This window comes from Crinia signifera, chromosome 5 (genome assembly GCF_055691185.1).
Source record: "Crinia signifera chromosome 5, ASM5569118v1, whole genome shotgun sequence".
NCBI classification, from domain to species: domain Eukaryota; kingdom Metazoa; phylum Chordata; class Amphibia; order Anura; family Myobatrachidae; genus Crinia; species Crinia signifera.
In genome coordinates, this window is record NC_139221.1 from 58350576 (window position 1) to 58375806 (window position 25231).

General features: G+C 42.0%; 1 protein-coding gene across 2 annotated transcripts in view; it reads right to left on the reverse strand.

Annotated features, from left to right (window-relative positions):
- Positions 1-25231, reverse strand: part of LOC146080243 (uncharacterized) — a 332057-nt gene that overhangs the window by 137029 nt on the left and 169797 nt on the right. For both annotated transcript variants that reach the window (XM_083187285.1, XM_083187284.1), the window contains exon 20: positions 2080-2226. In XM_083187285.1, the coding sequence (XP_083043411.1) occupies positions 2080-2226 (147 nt within the window). The remainder of the gene's footprint in view (positions 1-2079; positions 2227-25231) is intronic.

The following is a 25231-nucleotide window of genomic DNA, read 5'->3' on the forward strand; positions in this document are numbered from 1 at the left end:
CTGTAGCTCAAGATATTGTACCAAACCCAACCATATTAATGTGATGACACTTAAGTCCAGTATTATAAATGAGGGCTTGAGTTTACATGCACATTTTTTGTCACAGTGCATCTTATTCGCAAAACAGTGTGAATAAGAGCTTCTGCAGTAGATAATTCAGCGACAAAATACAGTAATGCTATTTACCAGAGATTGGCGCAGTAGTCTCTGGTACAGTGTCAGAGCCTACTCTTGAAATATGCGTGTGAAAGAGGAGGGGTTCCACATAGTGATTACACATGTGCCCACCCTTCTCTTAAACCACCCCTAATGTTGCCTAAAGCTGCATTCAGAAGAATGCTATTTTGGCAGCTGCAATATAGCCTATGACTTTAGTAGTCGTAGCTCTGGAAATGTAATATACTATCTGACATTGCTTTATCTTTAAATTATTATTAAAAGCCAATATTGACAGCCAAATTCTAGAACTGACTATAATAATAAAGTCAGTGTTCTAGCATCCTCTGCTGTGACACATATTTATGCTAAACTGATAAGGATCTAGCAAGGTAGGTGTGATAGACGTCTTATCCGTTAACCTAAAATAATATATAAATAAGTATATTCCATTTCTGTTTTGTTTACACAGGCAATATATTTATTGGAAATTAAATATGATTTGGAAATAATACAGAGCTACATTAAACTAAAATGTAAAATCTGTCAAAGAAAATAATCTTACAGAATGGAAACAACGGGATACCTGTAACTATACAATTTACATGGGTCCAATCAGTGATGGCGCCTGAGGTGAGATTACAGCACAGTCCACAATTCAAAGTGGAGGTGGGTTGTCATATACCAAATGGCACCCTAAGCGCAGCCAAACATCACTGCTCGGGAACCACTGGCATTTGGTGTAGCTCCCTTATTTGAATTTTGGACTGTGGTGCAGCCCCACCCCCGGAGCCACCACTGGGACAAAAATATATTTATTAAATATATGAATATAATATGTATTGGTTATATGAATGCTAACCTAATTAGATAACTCTTACACAGTACAACATATATTGTTTTTTAAAACATAACCAAACATTAAATTATTCTATTGTTAATGTTGTGTTTACAGTATAGCTGTGTTAGAATCCCCTGTTAGAAGGGTATGCAGTCATGCGCTTATAGGGTGGGTGTGCATGTCGACCAACAGTACGTCAACATCGATACCCAAAAAACACATCAACCTTTTGACTCTGCCAACCCAATGCATGTCGACCTTTCAAATGTGACTACCTAACGATCAATAATAATAATAGTCGACCTAAAGCTTGTTAACCTAACAATCCATACCCATTGGAAGCCCGTGGTGCCAGTATCTAGTGACAAGCCTGGAGTGTTGCATCATTGTGATCTGACAAACTCTAATCTGGAAAGTTTTCTAATTCACCATCATTTTAGGATGTAGGAAAGAAAATACACAAAAAAAGGTAATTTAACTTTAGACAATTATTTCTGCCCCAATTGTGACAATTAAAACCTGTATTTCTGCCGATAGCAACATTCCTTCTTCAGTAGAAATTACATCTTGGTAAATAAAAAACCCTTTAAGGTCCATATATACTGGTTTATTTTGCTCAGCATGTATGGGCAAGGATGATGGGGAAAATCGCTGGGCTGAATACCGCACAGTGCATACACAATGAGTAATTTTTACCCTTCTAAGCGATTTTCCCGGGGGTGAATGTCTTTCCATAGCAGGACGCTATGGAAGTCATCCACCCCTTCGATCATCTGCATAATATTAGCAGATGAGCGGCGGCCACCGGAGATGGTGCAGGAGCACGCATCAGTGCTCATTGCTGTCCCGTTCACACTGGACGGCCAAACTGAGCTACTTTCAGCTCGAAATCGCCCGGTGTGTATGGGCCTTTAGTGTGAGTATGTTACAGGTGGAAAAGAAGCCTCCCAGACACCCACAGCTACCACCATCGCTCCCTTCAGACCTTTTGCCTTAGTTGAACCTTTTTCAATTTTACATTGAGCCTGTCTATGATTCGCTAGGTACAGTAGGTTCTATATAGTATAATATCTTGTTGTTACCTCAAAAAAGCTGAGTTTTAATTTATCAGTCAGCTCTGAATATTCGCTTTCAAGTACAGTCATCTTCTCATCTCTATTGGCAGCAACATCAATGGTTTGTGATAATTTATCTGTCCTCTCCAAAACAGGTTCTTCCTGGATATGAAACTATTGGAAAAGTAAAAACCAAAAGAATTAGAAACTTTTTTTATAGAGAACAGGTACAGTTGTAAGACAAAACTACACCACCTGCCTACATATATCTCTACCCAACAAACATATACTGTAGGACTGGATTCAATTAGCCACAGGCTAATTCAGATAGTTTTAAATAAGCACAAGTAAATTTATTTTGTGCCTGAGGGAGACTCAAACAGAAGTCAGCTTTAGATGTCATGACCATGGGTGTTGCAAGCATGTTAAACCAAAGCTCTTGGAATTTATCCAGAATTCTATGAATTAAAGCCAGTGGCGGCTCCTGCTATTGGGCCCGCAGAGACACAGTAGCCAACACCAGAGCTCCGGTGGTAGCATGCATCTCCTCCCCGATTCACGTGCCCGTGATTGCAGTTGGTGCATGCATTCAAGGGGGGGATGCACGCTACCTCCGCAGCTCTGGTGCTGGCTGTCTCATGTCTCTCTTCTCACCAGGCGCCATGTGTAACCTCCTTTCCTGTGGGGAGGAGTTCAGCATGTAGTAGCTTCCTATTGGAAGCTGCTACTGCTCATCATACACAGGACTGCAAACCTCACCCTCTCTTGGGCTGCCAGTACATGATGTACTGACAGCAATAGCTTCCAACAGGAAGCCTTTCTGTGCAAATCCCCCGAGCTAGAGTGCTTTTATGGGCTGCTGCTTGTGCAGCACAGAAGCATTCCCTCTGCAGTGAGCATGCCCATACTTCAGTGAGTCAGGTATGCATTGCACCAGAGGGGAGTAAGTTTTTTAATTAATAATATTTGAGCCACTATGAATAATATTTTGTAAAACCGTTATTTATGTGTAGATCTTTATGAATAGTATAATTTTGTGTACTTTAAATAATATTAAAGGTATTAAAAGTGTGTATTTTTCTCTGTACATGTGTTTCTGTACATATGAATACTTCATGTATTTATAGTAAATGCACACAAACACTGGTACAGACCAAATCAAACTAATAACCTGCAAATATGTAATTACCTTTTGCAACGATCAGTACCCAGAAAATTGCAGCCCCCCTTAAGTCTACAGGCACGAGCCGCCACCGATTAAAGCAATACTGGACAACTCTGGGAAGAGATAGCCAGGCTGACAGGCTGACACGGGTGTGGTATGAGTGCCCGACAGGGGGATCCAGACGGTCAGTATCCTGACTGCCAGTGCTCCGACAGGGGGCGAGCACAAAGAAGCCCCTTGCAGGATTGCTATGCTCGCCACACTGTGAGCTCGGTGGCTCGCTTAACTCACAGTAAGAATGGAGCCCCACAAGTGAGAATAGCCCCTGTCAGTCAGGAACCACCCTGTCGGAGCACCGGCAGTTGGGATTACGACATTGGGATACTGACCGTCAGGATCCCCCCTGTCGGGCAGTCACCTGGCACCTGACTGACACACCAGGGAACGTGGTTTCATCATAGGTTGAGGCACGCTTGTGTGTTGTTGTCCTCTGTCTACTACACAGAGCCCAGATTACTACTTTGCTAGGTAAGCAGGTGGCTGCAGGGATGTGCGGGGGTGAATATAAAGGGGTTCAGCCATTTGGAGGCAGGTTCCCAGAACCTTGTCCACTTTTCCAGGAGGCCGGGATTGGCAGCCAATTTTCAAGAGCCTCCTTGCCATTATAGGAGAGTAGCAAATATGGTTAGTGGGTAATTGAACAGCCTTGAATGTTAATGCACAAACCTACCACAATTTTTCCAGCACAGTAAATTACCATTAACTGAAGTTGGCCAATAGACACTTTCAAAAAATCAGGATCATGGCTGTTGATCCCTCCCGACAGCCGTGATCCTTGCCCGTTTGTGGTTTGACCAACAGCAGATCGGCAGTTCCCTAAGAACAAACAATCAGGCGCAAAGAATATATATATAAATGTGAATGATCCACTAATATATAAGAAGAAAATTAAAAACCTAATTGTAAATTGATAAATAATCAATTATTAATTAACCACTCACTAATAAATGAGGGTTGAAACTAATGAGGGTCGAAACTAAAATGAGGGTGTGGCACTAACTGAGTGCCACACGACTGGGACAACTTTTTGGAATTCAATGTCCCACCTGCCTAATGCTGAAAAGGGGCTGTGGCCGTGAAACGGCCTTGGATTGTCGATCTGCGTCCGGAATCGCGACAATCCACGTCCGTTATCGGCAGAATGGGCCCAACAGCTTCCAAAGTCCACCACGTTCTGCTGTGATCCCTCTTCAATGCTGTCGCTAAAAATTGAATGGGGCCCCACTACTATTTCCCCCGTCGGAAATAGCGGCGGGAGATTGCATACCCCCTAATACTTTAATGATTAACTCCTTTAGTGCTAAGAACAAGTGCGACTTCCCTACAACATGTCCAATAATAATGCTGGTCACCAGACAATAAACCCATTGCACTGCAAGATACAATATGATTCCAAAGATGGTTGAGGACTATCTAACCCCATACTTGCATGTACTCGCTTAGGATCACATTAGTAAAAAAAAAAAATGATGCACAAAGTAATACTAATAAAACAACAAAAATAATAATATACATTACATTATCTTAAAGTCAAACTAATGACAACCCAAGTGCGTAGACACGGAAGCAACCTTTACTCCACTTGTCACTTCTCTGTTTACGTGCATCACCAATTATCTAGGACAAGGACTCTGGTATATATCAGCCAAGGTTATTGCACAGAAGGAAAGAAAGTAGTTCTGTCTTCGCAAACATGAATGTTTTGTTTATTAAACATTTTCAATACAAAATAAGAAAATATACGGGTACAACAAAAGACATTATGTGGGTAATCATGGCAACATTTGAGAGGACATATCACTTTTTCTAAAGGTATTGTATGAATGCAGTGTATAGAAATACAAAGTTCAATCCCACATGTATATTGCTGCAAGATTGATATGACAGTCTGGGCAGCACACTACCACATATGGCTTACATTTCAGGTAAATTATAGGACTGATTGTAAAAAACATTGATGGCAACATTTTTTCTATCCAGCTAAAAGTGTATGTAAGAAAGCAGCCTCATCATAAAAAGCATTGCATAGGCAGTACTATGCATTTCCTTCATTATCTATCTATCTATCTATCTATCTATCTATCTATCTATCTATCTATCTATCATTATTATTAATTTATTAACAGTTTCTTATATAGCGCATACATATTCCGCAGCGCTTTACAGAGTATAGTTGAACATTCACCTCAGTCCCTGCCCCAGTGGAGCTTACAATTTATATTCCCTATCACATGTACATGCACACACAGACATTCTAGGGTTAATTTTGTTGGGAACCAATTAACTTACCAGTATATTTTTGGATTGTGGGAGGAAACCGGAGTACGCGGAGGAAACCCAACGAGTACATTTAGGGTCATGGTGGGTATCGAACCCATGACTTCAGTGCTGTGAGGCAGTAATGCTAACCCTTACACCGTCAGTGCTTTATTTATTAACACTTTCTTATATAGCGCATACATATTCCGCAGCACTTTACAGAGAATATTTGAACATTCACATCAGCCTCTGCCCCAGTAGAGCTTACAATCTATATTCCTTACCCTAATTTTTGTTAGGAGCCAAATAATCGACAAGTATATTTTTGGGATGTGGCAGCAAACCGGAGTACCCGGAGGAAACCCACGCAAGCATGGGGAAAATAATTTGCACAGTTAGGGCCATGGTGGGAATTGAACCCATGACCTCAGTGCTGTGAGGCAGTAATGCTAACCATTACACCATCCGTGCTGCTCTAAACATTAAAGAGAAGGTACTCTTTACCCAGGCCTGTTATACAGTGCATTGCTGTTAATAATCTGCTGTTACTAATCTGGTACATCATCATGCATGCACTAGCAGTATTCACTATATTTATATTTATCAGGGGGCCCAACAATCTCTAATGGTTAGGAAAACCAATGTGGTGGCTAGCCACACCCCTCCAGAGATTGGCCACACCTCTAAACATGGGCCCCTGCCACAGCATCCCCCAGTTGGCCCTTCATGTCCCAGTCTGACACTGCACAGAATATAGACAAGTTACATTTTTTAATCAGCTGAAGCTGCTTGTGCGCTATATTCGCACAGCAAAAAATATGATACAAAGCAGCCTGGGAAATTGCCCGGCTGAATCCAGCCAGGCATCTTGTGGTGCATGGCATATTGCTAGATGTATGAGCAGTGGCGTAACGACATTTTGGGCGCCCCCCCCGCCGTTAAAGGGAGGGCGCCCAGCCACTCACCCGCCGCTCCCCCAGGTAGCCGTCAATGCGGCTGGGGGGACGGAAGCTGCGGGGGACGGACGCTGCGGGGGACACAGAGGTGGCAATTACTTACAGCTGAGCCGGGCAGGGGGGGCCGGGAGCTCTCACAGTCATTACGGAAGGAAAAAAAAAAGCCCATACAATGAATGGGCAGCCTGTGATTGGCTGAGTGCTCTCTCAGCCAGTCAGCAATTGGCTGAGAGAGCGCTCAGCAGCCAATCACAGGCTGCCCATTCATTGTATGGGCTTTTTTTTTCTTCTTCAGTACAGACAGCTCCCGGCCCCCCCTGCCCGGCTCAGCTGTAAGCAATTGCCGCAGCTGTGTCCCCCGCAGCGTCCGTCCCCCCAGCCGCCTCGCAGCGTCCCCCCCACCTGTACAGGTAAAGACTGGGGATGGTGCGGCGGGCGGCGGGGTGTAATGTAACTATAGCACTGCAGCCCCCGGCGCCCGCACATGCATAGCGCCCCCCCGCGGTCGCGGGGGCTGCGGTGCTATAGTTACGCCCCTGTGTATGAGGACACATCTGTATTTAATATATGTGCTGGCAGTGTATCCGGAATTGGCAGTGCTGTATATTACAGCAGCTTGCAGAACCCAGGACTCAGCATTAGGCTTCATTCTTCTGAACCTGGGAATGTGAAAGTAGCCAATGATAGTCTGGGGCTGTCTTAGATGGTAACTTAACATCGCATCAATGATTTCATGAAAAACTATTTGCCATCTTAAAATGTTGATGCTGTTAAACCAGTGCTTCCCCGACTGATTACCGAGGTGAAGCAGGAAGGAACCAGGAGAAAATTATGAACATCTTGCACAATGGACAGTGCTGTCCCTGCTGTGGAAGTCAGGACAATGCCACCTGCAGCTTTTGTAATTGATAGCTGTAGGTGTCGGAATGGTCAGTGGTGCTGACCATTCATAAAGTACATTGCCCTGCATTATCGGCATGGTATCTTTTATCTTTAGCGCTTTCATTTACCGCTCACCAGTCCCATCACACATGGAGGAGAACATCTACCCCTCAGTACTCAAGGACCCCACACCATTTATGTTGTCCAGGTCACCTATTTAAAATGTAACAGTTGGTAATACACAGCTGGGTGACCTGAAACACTAGACCTGGGTGGGAATCTTAGGGTCCCAGCTTGGGAACCACTGTGTTAAACATTGAGTATCAATGTCTATCCCTAATAGGGGCTATCATACTCATTACCACGTACAGTGCGGGAATAATCACAGTACATAGAATTTGTGTTTAACACTGCATCAACTTCTTTGTACATAAGAGTAAAGGTCCATACACACTGGGCAATTATGCTCAGCGTGTATGGACAGCTGAGCAAAATCGCTGGGGGGAATCTGCTGAGTGTATACATACTGAGCGGCTTTCCCCCTGCCCGGTGCCATCAGCGGGGGGAGAGCGGCTTTGCATAGCGCAGAGCTATGCAAAGCCATCCTCAAAGCCACTCATCTGCTGGTATTACCAGTAGATGAGCGGCCTTCTCATCGATGGTGCGGGAACGCGCAGCAGCGCTCACAGCTCATCGCCGGGCCATACACACTGGGCGGCTTTGAGCTGAAAGCCGCTCAAACTAGTCGCCCAGTGTGTATGGGCCTTAACCCTTGTAGCCATAAAAGATTCTCAGAGATAAAACGTATCTTACAGTATCTATAATAAACAGATCTACAAATTGTACAAGGTAAGATGTGGGAAAAGCAGAGAACGGATGTAGCAAAAATAGCTGCAACTCACCCTTTACAATATACCAGGAAATAATGTTTCTTTGTCTGCTAAAACCAGGTGCAGGTTCCTTTACTACTTTGCACAAAAGAAAATGTTTTATGGCTGTATTAGGAAGGGGAAAAAAGATTTATACACATTTTATTAGACAGGTATCAAAAGCCATGCAGATTCGAGTATCTTTTTTCAAGAGGTATTGGCACAACAAGGAATATGCATCTACTTTGCCATTGATTTAAAACATTCCAATTTATTTTTAGTGCACACATGGATATACTTTTTACCTTTCCGTGGCACGAAGCCCAAAAATATAGATTTTTTTCCCTCTCTCTTGAGAGGACTGAAATTCATAATGTGACGACTTGGGACCTTTTTCCTGCAAATTCTTCCTCCTATTTATTATCAGTAAAAGAAGAGCCGATTTATGGGGCTTGGTGAGCCTTGAGGCACACGCTATAGAAATAACTATTACAGGCTGCAGATAATTTAACCTACTTTTATACAAAACGCATGTAATTGCTGATTTAGGATTATACTAAAACTTTCAGTTTTACAGTCAAGACAGGGAAGCAGAAGGAACAACATTTCTGTAAGGTGTCTAATACGGGATGTAGCCATAAGGTCAATGATTACGTCAACAGACATAACATTTTCACACTAATGTAGACAGTTAGGATGTTGACATTTTTAGATGTTGACAGTCAACATGCCAACTTTCTCTAAGGGGGTGATTCAGACTGCAGCCAAATTCGCTCCCCTGTCTGATGCGAGATTATGTGCATGTGGAAACCCCCATAACGGACGTCACACTTTCCGGGGTATTCACTCCATAGTGGGAGGAACGAAGGTGGGCATGGGTCGGAAGTAGGGGAACGACCGGCAGATGCAGGTGTGTCGATGCCTGCTTGGGGCAGGCAGCTGATGTCACATGGCGTCAGCTCCCACCTCGAATTCAGCCATCTGCGGCCAGGAGAAAAGTCGGTTTAGACCTACTTTTATCTGCAAAGGGGAAAAAAATAATTTGATGGCCGTATGTGAGTGAATGTGTAAGCGTACACATGTACTCGCATGCGGGGATTCGTGCTGCAGGGGGTGGACGTATGGCAGGGCGGCAGGTGGCACTTATCTGCTTACTAGGATGCGAATAAACGCAGCCTAAAGAACAGGGGCCAGATGCACTAAGGGCCTTATTCTGTTCCGCTCGCCCCCCCCCCCACGCGTTCGCACAGGGGAGCAATGTTTTCCTAGTGCACATGTGCATACACTGGGTGCGAATGGGTACAATAAACAGCTCATTCGCCATCCCATTTGCACCTACCAGTGCATGCAGGGTGTGCGGGGCGGCGGCAAGGGGACACACCAATTGGAATGGCCATTGTCTCATGGGTGTTCTCATGAAAACGCTGGGTATTCCCATGGAAATTAGGCAGTGACATGGCTGCCGGGGTCAGCTGCTCACTCTCGACCATAGAATGATTAGGCTCCCGCACCAAAGGCTGCAAATGGATGTTTATTCCACACATCTAGAGCCATGCGGGCAACTCAGTGAGCAAGGAGGGAGAGGGGGGGGGGGGGGGGCGGCTGTGCGAGCATCGTTGCATGTGAACCAGAATAAGGTCCAAAGCTTCAAAAGTGATAAAATGTAGAGTGATAAACAACCAACTAATCAGGACCTGTCTTTCAAACCCAGTCTGTGACATGTCAGGTAGTAGCTGATTGGCTGGATGTTTATCACTCCGCATTTTATCACTTTTTAAGCTTAGTGCATCTGGCTCCAAGTCTGAATAAGGCCTAAAATGACAATGTTGTCACAGATTTTACATGATGAATGTTGCAGCTGTATTTAATGCACATTTTTGTTTGAGATTGATTGTGTCGTTATTGTGTTAACCCATAGCTCCAGGAACTCAGTCTTTCCTATCAGGCCTTATGTCAGCATCCTTTCCCCTATACCCAAGGGCATAACTACCATAAGTGCAAGGGGTGCAGCTGCTATGGGGCCCAGAGCTGAAGGGGGGCCATCATTACTGTCTGAGTAATGTTTTACATACATTTATCACCATCAGTTGCTAAATAGGGGGCCCTTACAAACGTTTGCTATGGGGCCTATGAATATCTAGTTACGCCCCTGCCTATACCCACTCATTTTGGGTATTATGCTCTGTGTGTCTGGGGAGGTATTCTGACCGCCCCTGTAGTTGGTGATACGTACTGTATGTACAGTATGCCAGTAGAAAGACAATAAAATACATTTTAACAGGTGATTAAAAAGGTATTGTAACTTTTGATACAAACAATATTGTGTCTGATTAATGAATATGCTGGAAATATGGCTTATTTTGGGATCTATTATTCAATGCTGAATAAAAGCAATGTTTTAGCTTACCCTGAATGCCTAATAATAAGGATGAGGAGTGGGTTCAGAGAGTAAAAGCTCTGTTATACATCAATGACATTAGAGTGTTATATTAATTTGTGTTCTTGACAACATGCCACAAAAAAGGCCATGCCACACTGGCACTATGATGCCCGCTATTAATCACTGTTTGCCACATCCTAGGTCTTCCATGGCAAAAATAATTACTTAAATCTAACAGCAACATGCACTGGGCAGTTCTGTTGGTACAGCTTAGAAACAGAGCTACCATAAGGCTTTTAAAGTCACATGATGTTTGAGGACCAGTAAATATAGCACCTTGAAAAAACATAATAAAAAATCATTAATAATTAAATGGTATAAAAAGATGTTCTTTGTTCTAAAACAGCAATTCTCACCTTAGTGTGTCACAGATTGATCCCTGGTGTATCAGGTACTGTATAATGACAGTGGGATGGCAAAAAATAAAAGTCTTGGTCTCACAGGACACACTCCAGTCAATCAGAGAGATAATGTAAAGGGGAGGGATTGGTTGCTATATAAAAAGCCACTGGCAGTGTGTGCTTTATTCAAAATAAGCTTCCTTTACATTTATTTTTATATCTTAACATTGTTGTTGTCTATGTTGATGTCATTCGGCAGAAAAAAGTTTGAGAACCAATGTTCTAAAGTAATGTGATGTTATGCTATCACTATAAAAATTGTATTAATGTCACTTGTTTATTAAAATTATAAGTTGTAGATTATGTTGTTCCAGGGAACAGTGGTGTAACAATGCCATCACAGTACAAGCTGTGACTTTGGGGAGCTAGCACCACCCCTCTGCAGGTTCTCTGCAGGTTCCATGCGTTGGCTGTCCCATGGAATTTGCTGAAAATGGCCCTCCAAAATGACTTCTGCCTTGGAGGAGACAGATCCTAGAGGTCCTACTGGACCTCTAGCATGTTAGGAGAGCGCAGTATGTACAGCGTTACCCAGAAGTGACAAATTTCCGAGGAAACTTGCTTGACTGCAAACAAGAAACCCCTGGTAACGGGCCAGAAATCCAGCTAACAACGAGAAAGAAACTCCTAGAACGAGCAAGTAACCCTTGGAAATGAGCATATAACCCCTTCGCAACGAGCAAGAAATCCCTGACAATGAGCATGAAACTCCTGGCAATGAGCATGTAACCCCTAGCAATGAACAAGAAACCCTTTTCCAAAGAGCATGTAGCTAAAAAATATATAATTCATGTATGGGTGAGGGACAGAAACTTTTTTGGCAGAGGGGTGTGAAAACTTTCTAGCTACCCCACTGGAAGTTATATGCATATTTGTCCAGATTAATTTCAGTTTAATTTTCAGCTCCTTTCTAGACCAACAGTAGAGCAAGAATAAAAAAGTAGACAAAATATTTTGTTTTGTAATCATCTTTATACAATAAATAACTTCCCCCTTCTACGTTTAAGTCTTCTGTACATACAGTATGCCATTCTTTTCAGAATAGAAAACAAACAGATAATGGCTGTTGGTGAATGCCCTCTACAAGCAAAAGCCCATGTCTATTGCATGGACTGCCTGGCTGATGACTTTACCAAGGAGTTTTCTGAACAGGAAGTGCTTGTGTGTATACTTTTCCTAGGGATTTAGCAGGAAATGTATCAAAACTTGTAAAGAAGGTCAAATGGAGAAGTTCCCCATCAGGGCTGCCATCAGGGATTTTGGGGCCCGGGACTAATTTCTAGTCCGGCCCCCCCTCCTTACTTTACTTGCTGTATCCCGGCTCCTGCTCTCCCATCTCCTCTTCCGCTGAGCTGCCTGAGATGAGCTCAGATTCTTCATCCCAGGATGCCGGCGGCCAATTAAAATGCAGCACCGGCTGGTGAGTCAATCAGAGCTCGCGTACTGGCAGCCGCTCTGATTGGCTGCTGGTACACAAGCTCTGATTGGCTCAAAATTTGGTGCAGCATATTAATTGGCCTGCGCTCCGGGACCTGCTTTGTTCAGTGCACTGAACAAAGCAGAGGCAGTGGGAAAAATTAGCTGCCTGGGCCCGTCCAGAAGCCGGGGCCTGCACAGCTGTACCCACAGCACCCCCATATTGGCATCCCTGTTCCCATATCAATCAATCAGCTTCTAGCTACCATTAATCAAGTTCACTCTACTAATTGATAGCTTTAAGCTTGTTGGTTGCTATGGACTGTTGACATCCATGGACTCCTTTCACACAACTTTAACTTTCCATGTATAGTGTTCGTGCTAGCACCATTCACCTGTTGCAATCTGTGCAGTTCCAATTTGTGTGAATTAGGCCTACATGACTATATGACAGTATGGAGAAAGTATGTTTATACAAAACATACTAGAACTTGATCCAGTATGGCCTAAATGCCTAAAGATGTTTAAAAACAACAACAATCATAGTAATAATATAGTAGCAGTAAATCTTTATGATTCATACACAGCAGTTATAAGATCAATTGCACCATAGAATGAAAAATTCATGAATCTGGAGAAAATTAACAATCCCCTGTTGATGTTACATTTCATATTTTCCAGCAGGTATCAAATAAAAATCTCCTAGAATGCACGGAAACTTTCTTTGTGTACAACACCCTTTATTAGATAAAGTTAAAAGTAACATGCTCATGGGACCAACTCATTTTTTATTAGCCTTTATGAAATGCTATACTTTTTGAGAACATATAAAAGCAGAGAAAATGTGACACGGCGTAAAGGAACAGATGTTACAAGCATCACAAGACATTTTAGCAACATCAAATAATTCCGCTCTGTTTTGGTCAAAAAATTTTGGACATGTGAGCCACAACTTTCATTAAAGATTGGAGGTCATAGAAACATTACGTTTTGGTTAAAAAGAATATAAATTGCCTTTTTGTGTGAAGCAGGAACAAGTATATCAGGTACACCTAGAACATCAATCTTTTAGGTAAATTTTAATTAAAAATTTGGCAGACACCTGGAAGAATAAATTCTGTTCCTTAGATGGACTCAGAAGAATCTAGTAGAATTCTACTAAACCCAGCTGGTCTTTTTTTTTTAAATACTACGTTATTCCACCCTTAAAAACACACAATACAGCAAACAACCTTTGTCCAGAATATAATTATTATAGAAAATAATTATTCATGAATTATATATTTTCACTCTGGCTTTGACATTAACTTCATTCTGACACAAGGTTCATTACTGAGTAAAAGGTAAAAACTGTCCAATAGAGTTACTCTAAAGGTGCGTACACACTATAAGATATTTTTAAATAATATGTACAATAATGCTATCATTAACCATGTTATTGTGCACACACTATATCATTATTGATGTGCCCTTTCACGGATCATTAATGACCATGCCTTTCGCCTGAACATGCAGTCAGTGACTGCATGTTGAGTCGGGACCGAGTGACGTCACTGAACAATATCGTTAGTGATATTGTTCAGTTTGTATGCATTACTGTTGTAGCCAGCCTCATTGTGCCAGGCTGGCGGTTGCGTGGCCAGTGGACAAGGACAGAAGGGGACATGTAAGCGTATCACACACTCGCGCATCCCCTTTCCAAGAATGGGGTGCGCAAGCGTCTCGTGTGCACGCCCCATTCTGGTGGACTGTGCAGGGGCGGCGCACGCTGGCGGATGACGATCAGATCGCCTAGGAGCAGCTCTAATGAGAGCGGCTCCATCTGTGTATCAGGGGTTCTCAAACTTTTTGCTCTGCGACCTGATCAGACAACAAATATTATTACAGGACCCCAGCAAGAAACTGCAGAATAGCCGCCACATGTGAGGTCAGTAGATTGCACATGTACAATAGAATTGCAGAGGCACAAAACAAGTGAAGTGACTAGCAATTTAATGGGGAGGCAGTGGGTAATGGGGAAAAGGGTGACAAGGGGATAGAAGAGGGAGGCAGTGCAGTTTTACCTCTGATCTCTAAGCCAGGGATCCAAAGGAGATCGATGTAACATGCAATTGAACTGATTTTCGGACTCATTGGATCACTGGCTGAGAGAGTAGTCATTAGCCTGATGGTCAGCAAAATGGAGTTGCAACCCCATGCTTAGATGGTTGAGACTCACTTTGGAGTCAGGACCCACAGTTTGTGAACCGCTGCATTATATTGTTTGCTCGGGAGTGTATTGTATAGTGTGTACCCAGCTTTACTGTAATTTACCTCAGAGTCAGTGATGGAGACATCCCCATGTCTTCTCTCCTTGCTGCAGACACTAAGGAACTCTCCCACTGTGGGCACCAGCAACTACCTTTTCCTTGTCTTTGTTTATAATTGAAGTAGCTTACTGCCATTACTACTACTAGCAGCTGAGTACTATTGTTTGCAGTATGCAGGCACTAAGAATCACATGTGTGCTGTGGTTTCTGGCTGATTTAATAACTAATGAAATAAAGTATCCAGAAATAGAATTTTTTTATTTTTTCTAGCTTGTGGTTTTCAAGCAGCTGATTTCTCTTTACTTACAGCTATCTCTGGTTGCTTAGCTTTGCTCTATTTTGAGAAATAAAAATATAAAGCCTACAACCTAAGCTGAAGGGTAAAATGAAACCAGGAAAGCTACTCTATGGGTTAATCATACAGCTGGTGTTATATAAAGTTTGAATAATATAGACCACAGATACTGTATGTTGCTTTGTACATACCAACAGACATGTAAAATAAGTAAGATAAGCATTATGGGGGTTATTCTAGTTCATTCTTTCTGACAAAATCCTTCTTAGATGGACAAAACCATGTGCACTGCGGGTGGGGCAGATGTAACTTGTGCAGAGAGAATTAGATTTGGGTGGGGTTTTTCTTCAAAGTGAGATCTATATTGCAGTGTAAAATAAAGCAGTCAGTATTTTCCCTGCACAGAAACAAAATTACTCACCCAAATCTAATTTTCTCTGCACATGTTACATCTGCCCCCCCTGCAGTGCACATGGTTTTGTCCATCTAAGAAGGATTTTGTCAGAAAGAATGAACTAGAATAAACCCCTATATGTGGTATACCTATACCTGAGTCATAACTACAGTGGTGCAGCTGATGCTGATGCACAAACCCCAGAATTCCCTAGGTGTGAAACCAGTGGACAATGCAATCTCTACTTGCAGCAATGGCAGACAAGTGGGTGCAACACAAATTTAAATTCAGTCGCAAGCCAATTGGAGCTATGTACAATAACAGTGGTGGCTATTTGCCACCAGACAAGAGCTAATTATGGCTCACAGACATAGCTGTTGCAATCCAATCACAGCTTGATTAAGTATAGCTCCACCCACTTGAGGCATTTGACACGTCTGTACAGGAACCTTCAGTTCAGTTTTTTAGTTACTCGCAGCCTAGAGAACAGGTCAGCACCGACCGGCAACCTCCAACTTCCGAATTTGGCCCCATCCGATGCAATCTGAATCAGGTCTCTTTGTCACCCCACGCTAAGTCTCTTTGTCACCCCATGTGAGATTATCTGTCCCTCCCTTTGCATGTCACCCATGTTATCTCCATTCCAGCTGTTTGCCCTCTCTTTATTCCAACCAGCTCTTACTGCCCACTAACTGCAAAATGTGCTATGATGATGCACACTGCTATTATGCAACCAACTGTCCAACTTCTTAATTTCCTCAGCATTAAGCATGAGAAGACATTCCAGTTTGCAGTACCATGCCACCAGTGAGGGTTATCTTGTCCCATGAAGAGAGGTATACACGCTCACACACACACACAAATTAAATCTACATTGCGGTCCTGGGACCTTTAACTAAACTACTGGTAGTAAACATGAAACAATTATTTGAGTGTAACAATGTAAAGTATTATAGCTAATAGAAGACACTACATCTAGCAGGAAAAACACGCAAGGGATCACTGTTCAACTGGTCACAATCCAAGGATATTTTTAGAGAAAAATCTTTATCTCTCAAATATCATTGAGATCAGTGATAACTAATATGTGATAAATGACTGGGCAGCCGGGGACTCTTCACCTTCACAAGTGCTGCAGCCTAGGACAGATGTTTGGCCACAGACAAATATTTGTGAAAGCTTAGGAAAGTATGTTGTGACTCCATTTATTGTGCGTCTGATTAATATGCTAAGTGTATAATATTGACTAAAATACATTTAATCAGAGAAACAGGTGTTATATTGTTTGCTGTGCTTCAAACAAGTCCATTTTGTAGGGACTGGAGTTCCATAAGCACGCTGTATGAATCAGTAGATGTTATAAAATATGTTCTACTTATGTGCTCAGATGTCACTATTGAACAGTTTTCAAAAAGTCATGGATTGAACTCCTAATGTGCCCTACTTAATCACAGTGGTACCAATGCATTAACCGTACTAGTCAACCATGTGAATAGAAATAGAGCAAAAAATAAATAAAAAAATGATTTTGTGTTCTACAATGCATTCAGCTAAAATTTACTGCATCCCAACAGTTTATTGTGTCCAGACAGATTACTGTATTCACAAAATGTTGTAAAGAATACATTGTAACAAACGAATTTAGGGCAAAAAAATTAACTCCATAGGTTTGTTAATTGCACCCCCCCCCACCCCCATGCTTTTTCTATGGGGAAAGAAAATCACGATTTTGAGGCATTATTTCAACACACCCTGACTGCTCATCAAAATTCTGCAACTTTATTGCACATCTACATTACACACGGTATACAATGACACCTGAACCATTACCAGTAATTGCCCTCACAAAAACACTGAAATAATGTTCTAGATTCTGTAAACTACTGTACACGACACACACACACACACACACACACACACACAAAAACAAAGTAGAATACTCCAGCCTTCCTCTCATTCTTAAAAGTAAGTCTCATGACATCCTACATCCTACGGATGCAACAATTCTTATCTAGTCTCCATTCACATTGTGGTAAGGCACACATGGAGCACTAAAGCTGCCAGCTCCCATGCAACACATTTTTATGACAAAATATAATTCACATTGCTATGCAAATAATACGCACACGCAGACTGCTTATTAAAGAATTTAAGAACGCATAGTCACTTGGTGGCGGCTCCACCTGGACTCCTGCAGCCAGATACCCTGGAGGTGCACTGACACCTGTGCGATCTCAGAATGTCTAGATATCGCACACACAGGGCAATCTGTATTGGCGAACTGCGCCCATATAGAGGGGGTTATAACCTCAGAGGGATCCTCTTCAGGAGTCAGAAGTGAATTTTCACTCATACACTGGGCAACTATCACAGTGCATGCAGATCCTTACTGACGTTACTCTGACCTTATAGGCGTAATAACCCCATATGCACGCATATGAACCTGTGTCACAAAGAGCTAGTATTAAGAGGTTTTTCTAACCCGCTCTCGTACACATAACCTGGCTTGTCAGATTAAAACCTTTTCTGTACAGACCAGGCACACACTGTCTGAAGTTGAAAAACAGTATTATACAAACACCTCTGCAACGTCTGCCTGCCACCTTGGTTTTAAAATTGTGTGAACCCCACCCTTGTCTGTTGTTATATGTTTAAATTTTATCTCGCAGTTCTTAAAAAGAATGAATAAAAGTTAAATTTTACTCTTGTTTGGTGCACCGATATAGGACATCTCTTTTCTCTCTCTTGATTCTACAAATTTTCATGTCCGATGGTAGCACACCCCCAGTATTGTATTTGCATTTATAAATAATGTACCCAAGGGGGTCCACCCGTTTCTACTCTGGGTCTTGTGCGACTGACAAAAAACCCTTTCTGTATTCACAAAATGTTGTAAAAAATACATTGTAACAAATGGATTTAGGGCAAAAAAATTAACTCTATAGGTTTGTTAATTGCACCCCCCACCCCCATGCTTTTTCTATGGGGAAAGAAAATCACGATTTTGAGGCATTATTTCAACACAACCTGACTGCTCATCAAAATTCTGCAACTTCATAGCACATTACACACGGTATACAATGACACCTGAACCATTACCATTAATTACCCTCACAAAAACACTGAAATAATGTTCTAGTTTCTGTAAACTACTGTACACCACACACACACACAAAAACAAACTAGAATACTCCAGCCTTCCTCTCATTCTTCAAAGTAAGTCTCATGACATCCTACATCCTACAGATGCAACAATTCTTATCTAGTCTCCATTCATAATGTGGTAAGGCACACAAGGAGCACTAAAGCTGCCAGCTCCCATGCAACACATTTTTACGACAAAATATAATTCACATTGCTATGCAAATAATACTCACACGCAGACTGCTTATTCAAATAAAACTTAAGCAACAAACACACTGGAGGGTATTGTGAAAAATATCACTCAGAAAAGGGCTTCTGAATGATATCTTCCACAATATTGTCTAGTGCAGTGGTTCTCAAATTCGGTCCTCAGGACCCCACACAGTTCACATTTTCCGGGTCACCCGGCAGGTGCACAGGTGCACTCATTACTGACTGACACATTTTAAAAGATCCACAGCTGGAGCTAATTATTTCATTTGATTCTGTAAGGAGACATGGAAAACATGCACTGTGTGGGGTCCTGAGGACCGACTTTAAGAACCTGTGGTCTAATTTAGAGAAGGAAAGAAAGATTGTCACATGGAAGGCGCACCTGAAGAGACATTTTTATAAAATATAACTTTTATTCTTTATTTTTAAGAACTGCGACATATAAAAACACACATGTAAGGGTAAGACAAAGTAAGTATTAAAAAAGGGGAATTAACCCCAATGTAGTGGATCCCACGTATCCTAAATCGTATGTTGTGATTTTTGTATACTCTTTGTATCAGATTAGGTCAGCGCTTTTTAATCAGTGAGTATTCTTTTATTAATTGGAGGGCAAATAGGTGACTTTGTGTTTGAGTATTTTTATGTAATTCTCGATTCACAATTGTCTGTGTCGCACAGTAAGGTAGATTAGAGATTGCTGATGCTGTGCACCCCTCGAGTAATCGGCTATATATTATGCCGGGGGTGTTCACTAGCATTCACTTCTGCTCACACAAGTATAGAAATATTTTTTAGATCTGTGCCACTGTGTATAGCTATAGCACAGGGGGCAGATTAGTGATTATTGTGGTATAAACCCTCAAGTGACTGGCTGTCAATTACGCCGGGGTGTCCACCAATATTCACTTATGCTCTCACAGTGTATATTATACTGAGTGATCTGTGCCTCTATGTATAGGTGTTGCACAGGGGAATCTCCCGATTAGTGCTAACACCAATAGAGTCATGCCTCCCGCCGGCTTCTCCCTATATGGTGGGAGAAAGCCACGTTGGACGTAGTGTACACTGGCGCCGCTGTACTAGTGTAGTACTGTCCGCCGGCTTCTCCCTGAACAGCAGGAGAAAGCCGCACTGGACGCTAACTCCACGTGTGCTGGTACAGTACTCTGGTGTCGGGTCTCTGTGGTATCGCTAGCAGTGAGTGCTACCGCGATCCACACCCGGTCACCTGTTGCTCGCCTCAATCTCTTGGAGCATTGCCAATCTAATAACACAATTCAAAATGTATTCAATGGGGAAGGGAGTAAGGGGATTTAGTAAGGGGATTTAGACACACTACGTCTAAATCCCCTTACTCCCTTCCCTATTGAATGCATTTTCAGACACAGAATATAGTCATGCTGCATATCATTTTGATCATCAAAGTCCGCTTGTGCGTCATATTTGCTAAGATCCATTTTTGTTGGGGGAAGGGGAATACATCAAAAGACGCTCAGCATGGTAACCATGCTCACAACTAGGCATGATTAAAAGGGCTGTTTAACGTGACTGCAGCAACAATAAGGGAGGACAAATCTGTATTATAATTTTTTTGTAATCTTGGAAGTTCTGAGTCTTAAACTACTTCATCACCATGGACAGCACAAAATGCTAATTTATGTTATCCTGGGTGTCCAATCTTGCTAAGATATTGGAATAATTTATGACTCTACATTACATGATTGCCGACTTTTATACAAGGTGTGCAAAATCACTTGCCTATAAGAAATAAGAAAAACATATATTTGACAAACTCTCAATTGGAAAATAATGATAAAATAAGTGCTCTAGAAAAGGATGATTGTTCTACAGTAGCTTAAAACATCTCACATTATACAGGAAACGCACATAGAATAATGTGAAAGAAATCTATTCTTGAACTTATTTTTCTTCTTATAAACATAAGTAATTTGATTTCGGAGATTATTATGGAGTTGATATAAAACAGCAATTCCATTATATCTGTAATTGTCATGTTAAAAATTGTTAATATCTTGCTGTGGTGGTTAACATAAAATAATGGCAATTGAAAATACAATTTACACATTGTCACCGCTGCAGATTACAAATGTGAACTGGGAAAAAAAATTAAACAAAGGGATGATCGGTAATCAAAAATATGAATTATGCATGTGTTATCCTACAGAAACAATCAGTCCTAGAAAAGGCTTCTTTTATGTTACACTTACACGGGATGCGTAGGGTACGGAGGTCACATGATGCCCAGATTGCAACAGCCATTTTACAGTGAATTAACCAAAGTAGCTCTTTTGCACTCAGATAAAACATGTCGGGCTTACACATTCAAAGCATAAAAGATTATTAAGATTATTACTTTAATTTATTATGGACGAGCTCATCTCCGATAGGAATTTATCTTTCATGTACATCAGTCCTGGTCAATAGCAAATATATATATATTTTACACCGGCATCTGTTTGTATACATGCACATTTATTTACAGTGATCAATTTTTATAGCGAACTTCAAAAACCTAAATTAATATTTAATGCTTCTGGTGGGCCGATAAATTTACTTGCTCAAAAACGAGCACTTTATAAAAACCGGCTTCCAACACTGTTTATGTTTATCTGGTCTCATATTTTGTTTTTATTTATATTTAAACACCATCTGATACAGTGGAATACTGTATAATCAGAATAAACTGGAGCACTACTAGCATACAGTACGATTTGCCAGCCAGCAGAAAGTAAAGTAGTAATTATTACTTAAAAATACCTTATATTTTCCTGCCTCCAAAATAAGCTGACTGTTAACATTGTTGCTCCGGTGTCCTTGCGTGGAGTTTGTAGGTTCTCTGTATATTTGTAAGAGTTAATTCCAGATATTCTGGTTTTCTTCCAAAGTCTGCACTAGTCAATGGGGCTAGTATTCATGTTGTTGCCTCACTGCAATAATGTAAAGTGTTTTTTTGTCCTATTGTCGAAAAGGTGCCCGATGGGTATGGAAATCTTACTGGAATTCTGGAGACTCAGAGGTCTGGTCTGGAAATGATGGCCACATGACTGCTAGAACCCGGAAGTGGTGTTTGAGCCTCCGCAGCTGCCAGTAGCAGGTAACTACCAGTGGCATAACATTAGCCCCACAGCCCCCGCGGGGAGGCGCTGTATAAGTGCAGGCGCCGGGGGGCTGCGGGGCTATTGTAACGCAGCCGCCACAGGTCTGCAGATTGACCTGTCCCGGCACCTCTCCTGCTATGGAGACGGACCATCATAAAATGTCCGCCCCCCATATAGCAGACAGTTCTCTGCTGTATGGGGGCAGACATTTTGTGATGGTTCGTTTTTAATAGCAGAAGTCAGGAGGAGAGCCGCGCCGCAATGCAGACAAGATCTGCGGCTGCCTGCTGCTGGGAACGGGGGGGGGGGGGGAGGGGGGCACAGAGGCAAGGCACGGTGGACACGGAGGGGGAGCTTATAGTATAGCTACGCCACTGGTAACTACTAGGCCACCAGGAACATTTTGTCAACATTCTAATCTTGTTAACATTTCAGCAGTTTTACCATGATGAACGTTGACATGGTTAATGTTGACATGCCAAAAAATGTCCACATTACGACTATGTCAACATTCTCATATCGAGATTATGAATATCAACAAAATATACCACACCCGATAATCTACGTTTTTCAAAACCTATTTAGATACAGGGAATCAAAAGAAAACATATAGGCTAGGCTTTACACAGAACAATCATTGCCGAAACTGCAGCCATTACTGTTTTAATTCCAATGTTCTCTGTGTTTCCGCAGCGTACTCTGTTTTTAAAGTAAAAAAATATTGGTTACTACAAAACATCGCAAGTAGCTTTCCCAAAACAGCACAATCTATTTCTCCAGGTAACACACTCGCAATTGGCAATGTGATGGATCGGGATTTTTCTTAACTACATATGAACAGGATTAGGAAAGCACAAGCAACAACTAAAACGCTGAGCAAATAAACAAAATACGTTTCTTTTCTTCAACTCATTTAACTCTCTTATTTTGCAATCACAGTTTTAATAAAACTTTTTTACAGCCAATGCTATATCCAATACATTTTATTAAGTTTTTCAAATAATAACATTTTAGCACTTAAAGGGGCAAAACATGTATTATTCAGGTTATGAAGACAATAGAAACAATAATCTGAGGAATTTTGTGATTTTCTTAAGAGCATTTTACCTTTGGCCTTGAGTTTTTGCATGACCATGGCATTCCTCTGTGTTTATTAACTGCTTTATACAGATACATCCTCACCCATCTAGCCTCAATATGCCTGACATTAGCGAGCCACCAGATCCCATGCAAATATGTGTTCTTAAAGGCCTGATTCAAACTGAGTTGCAATTTAGCGAGAATTTGCTCAACTTCAACTCCTGGCACTAGCATGTTTGAGGGGAGGGCACCCAGCAAAGGGCAAGGCCACCCCACATGCCTGGTCCTGACCACAAACATTTGTGGGCACATCGCTAAAGTGCGAGCTCCTTGATACAAGTGAAGCGCTCGCACATAACTGGCTGCGTAGCCTAGATGTGAGGCCAGTAACAGGTGTTTCAGGGAGTAGTGGCTACATGTGGCATCATGCAGCTGTCGCCTTCGAGACACACCAACGGTGTCCGGACTGATCCCACATACAGAACCATCCTCATCTAGCCCTTTAATAGGATTAGGTGAGCCAGAGCTGTCCAATTTAAGCCTCTACTAATCCCCTACTGTATTGTTCTATGTATTGTATTGCAGCTGAGAACAAAAGATTATAATAAGGGGGATATTCAATCTCCTGTCGCCATTCCCAACAGGAAATGGCGGCGGGGCCCTATTCAACGCTGTTTTTCTCGTCAGCATTGAACAGGGATCTCAGCAGAATGTGCCCGACTTCACAAGCATTCGTACGCGTTCTGCCGAGAATGGACGAGAATTGACGAGCTCCCAGCCGCAGCTCGCCAATTCCCGGCCGCTTCTTGCGGCCATGTCCCCTTCTCGACGCTCGACAAGCAGGACATTGAATCCCTCCTGCAAAATCTCGGTTGAGCAGAACGAGAACGGGACAGGGCCACGACAGTCATGAATACCCCCCTAAGCCTTGGTGAGCCATGGCTCTCTAGAGAAGGCTAGTTGATGAAGGCTTCATCTGGATGCCATGTGACCATCCCATCACCACCTCCAGATAGCACTGAAACTGTGATCTAATGTGGTCAAAAGTTTAGGGAGGGTGCATTATTAGAAGTGCAGAAATTGCGGAATAGCGATTTCTGCACTTCTGTGCCTGACTCTGAATCAGGCCCTGAGGCTGTATATGGAAAAGGACAGAATATTTCTTTAAAAAAAGGTGGACTACATGCTGTATATAGATCCAGTGAGTGAAAGAAGTGTCAAATTAATCAGCACAGTCTCCTCATATGTCCTAGTCACATTACTTTGCAACTAAGACACATGTTGACAAAATGTAATAGCATTCAAATTTGCTGCAGGTGCAGGATGCTGACCCAACTCAGATTTTTTTTTCAAAGCGCCAATCATTTTACAAGGCATGGTTTAGCCGTGCCTCCAGCGAACTTGGACTCTATTAAATCCCATAGATACTAGAAGATTCTCATTCAACCTGGCATGCCAAAAGGAGCTGTTTGGCGTACATTTAACGCTGCATGGGAAGAACACAAAATCGCTGGGCACCATTAAAGTGTTGCAATTTATCCAACTCACAACACCTACTCTGACCATCTGAAGATGTGTGGAGGCCTATACTGCACATGGCAATCTTTCGTGTTTCAGCTACACTGCACATGTATCAACAGAAAGCTGGTGCAGATAGTGGTGTACTGTGGCTAAGAGACCCTGTTCCCCTTCAATACCTGTAGCAGTAGTGCCCATTACCACAATAAAAGCCATGTCACTACTGTATTTGTTTTGATAGTGGTAAAAGGGTTGAAGGAGGAGTAGAGAGTCTGGCTTGTAGGAGATATTGGGATTTTGGGATTTTCTGCAGGGTGTAAATTGTTTAGCTGAAAATCAGGTACGCGATATAAAGTACAGTATACTGATATAATGTCCAAGTCATCTTTGTAAATATATTGTATTAGACCTACTAATGGTATAGTACCGGTGTAGTGATTTACTTTTTTTTTTTTTTTTCATATTACATGCAAGTTAGCTAATTACCCCAAAACCTTTATGACATGTAGCTGCCTACTGTATTTCCTGCACTTTTATTATTAGGAAGGTGGTATTTAAAAATATGGAAATAATAATATAAAATTCTCCCATACCCCTTTAGTAAAGTCAGTACAGTAGTAGTAGTAGTAGTAGTAGTAGTAGTAGTAGTAGTAATT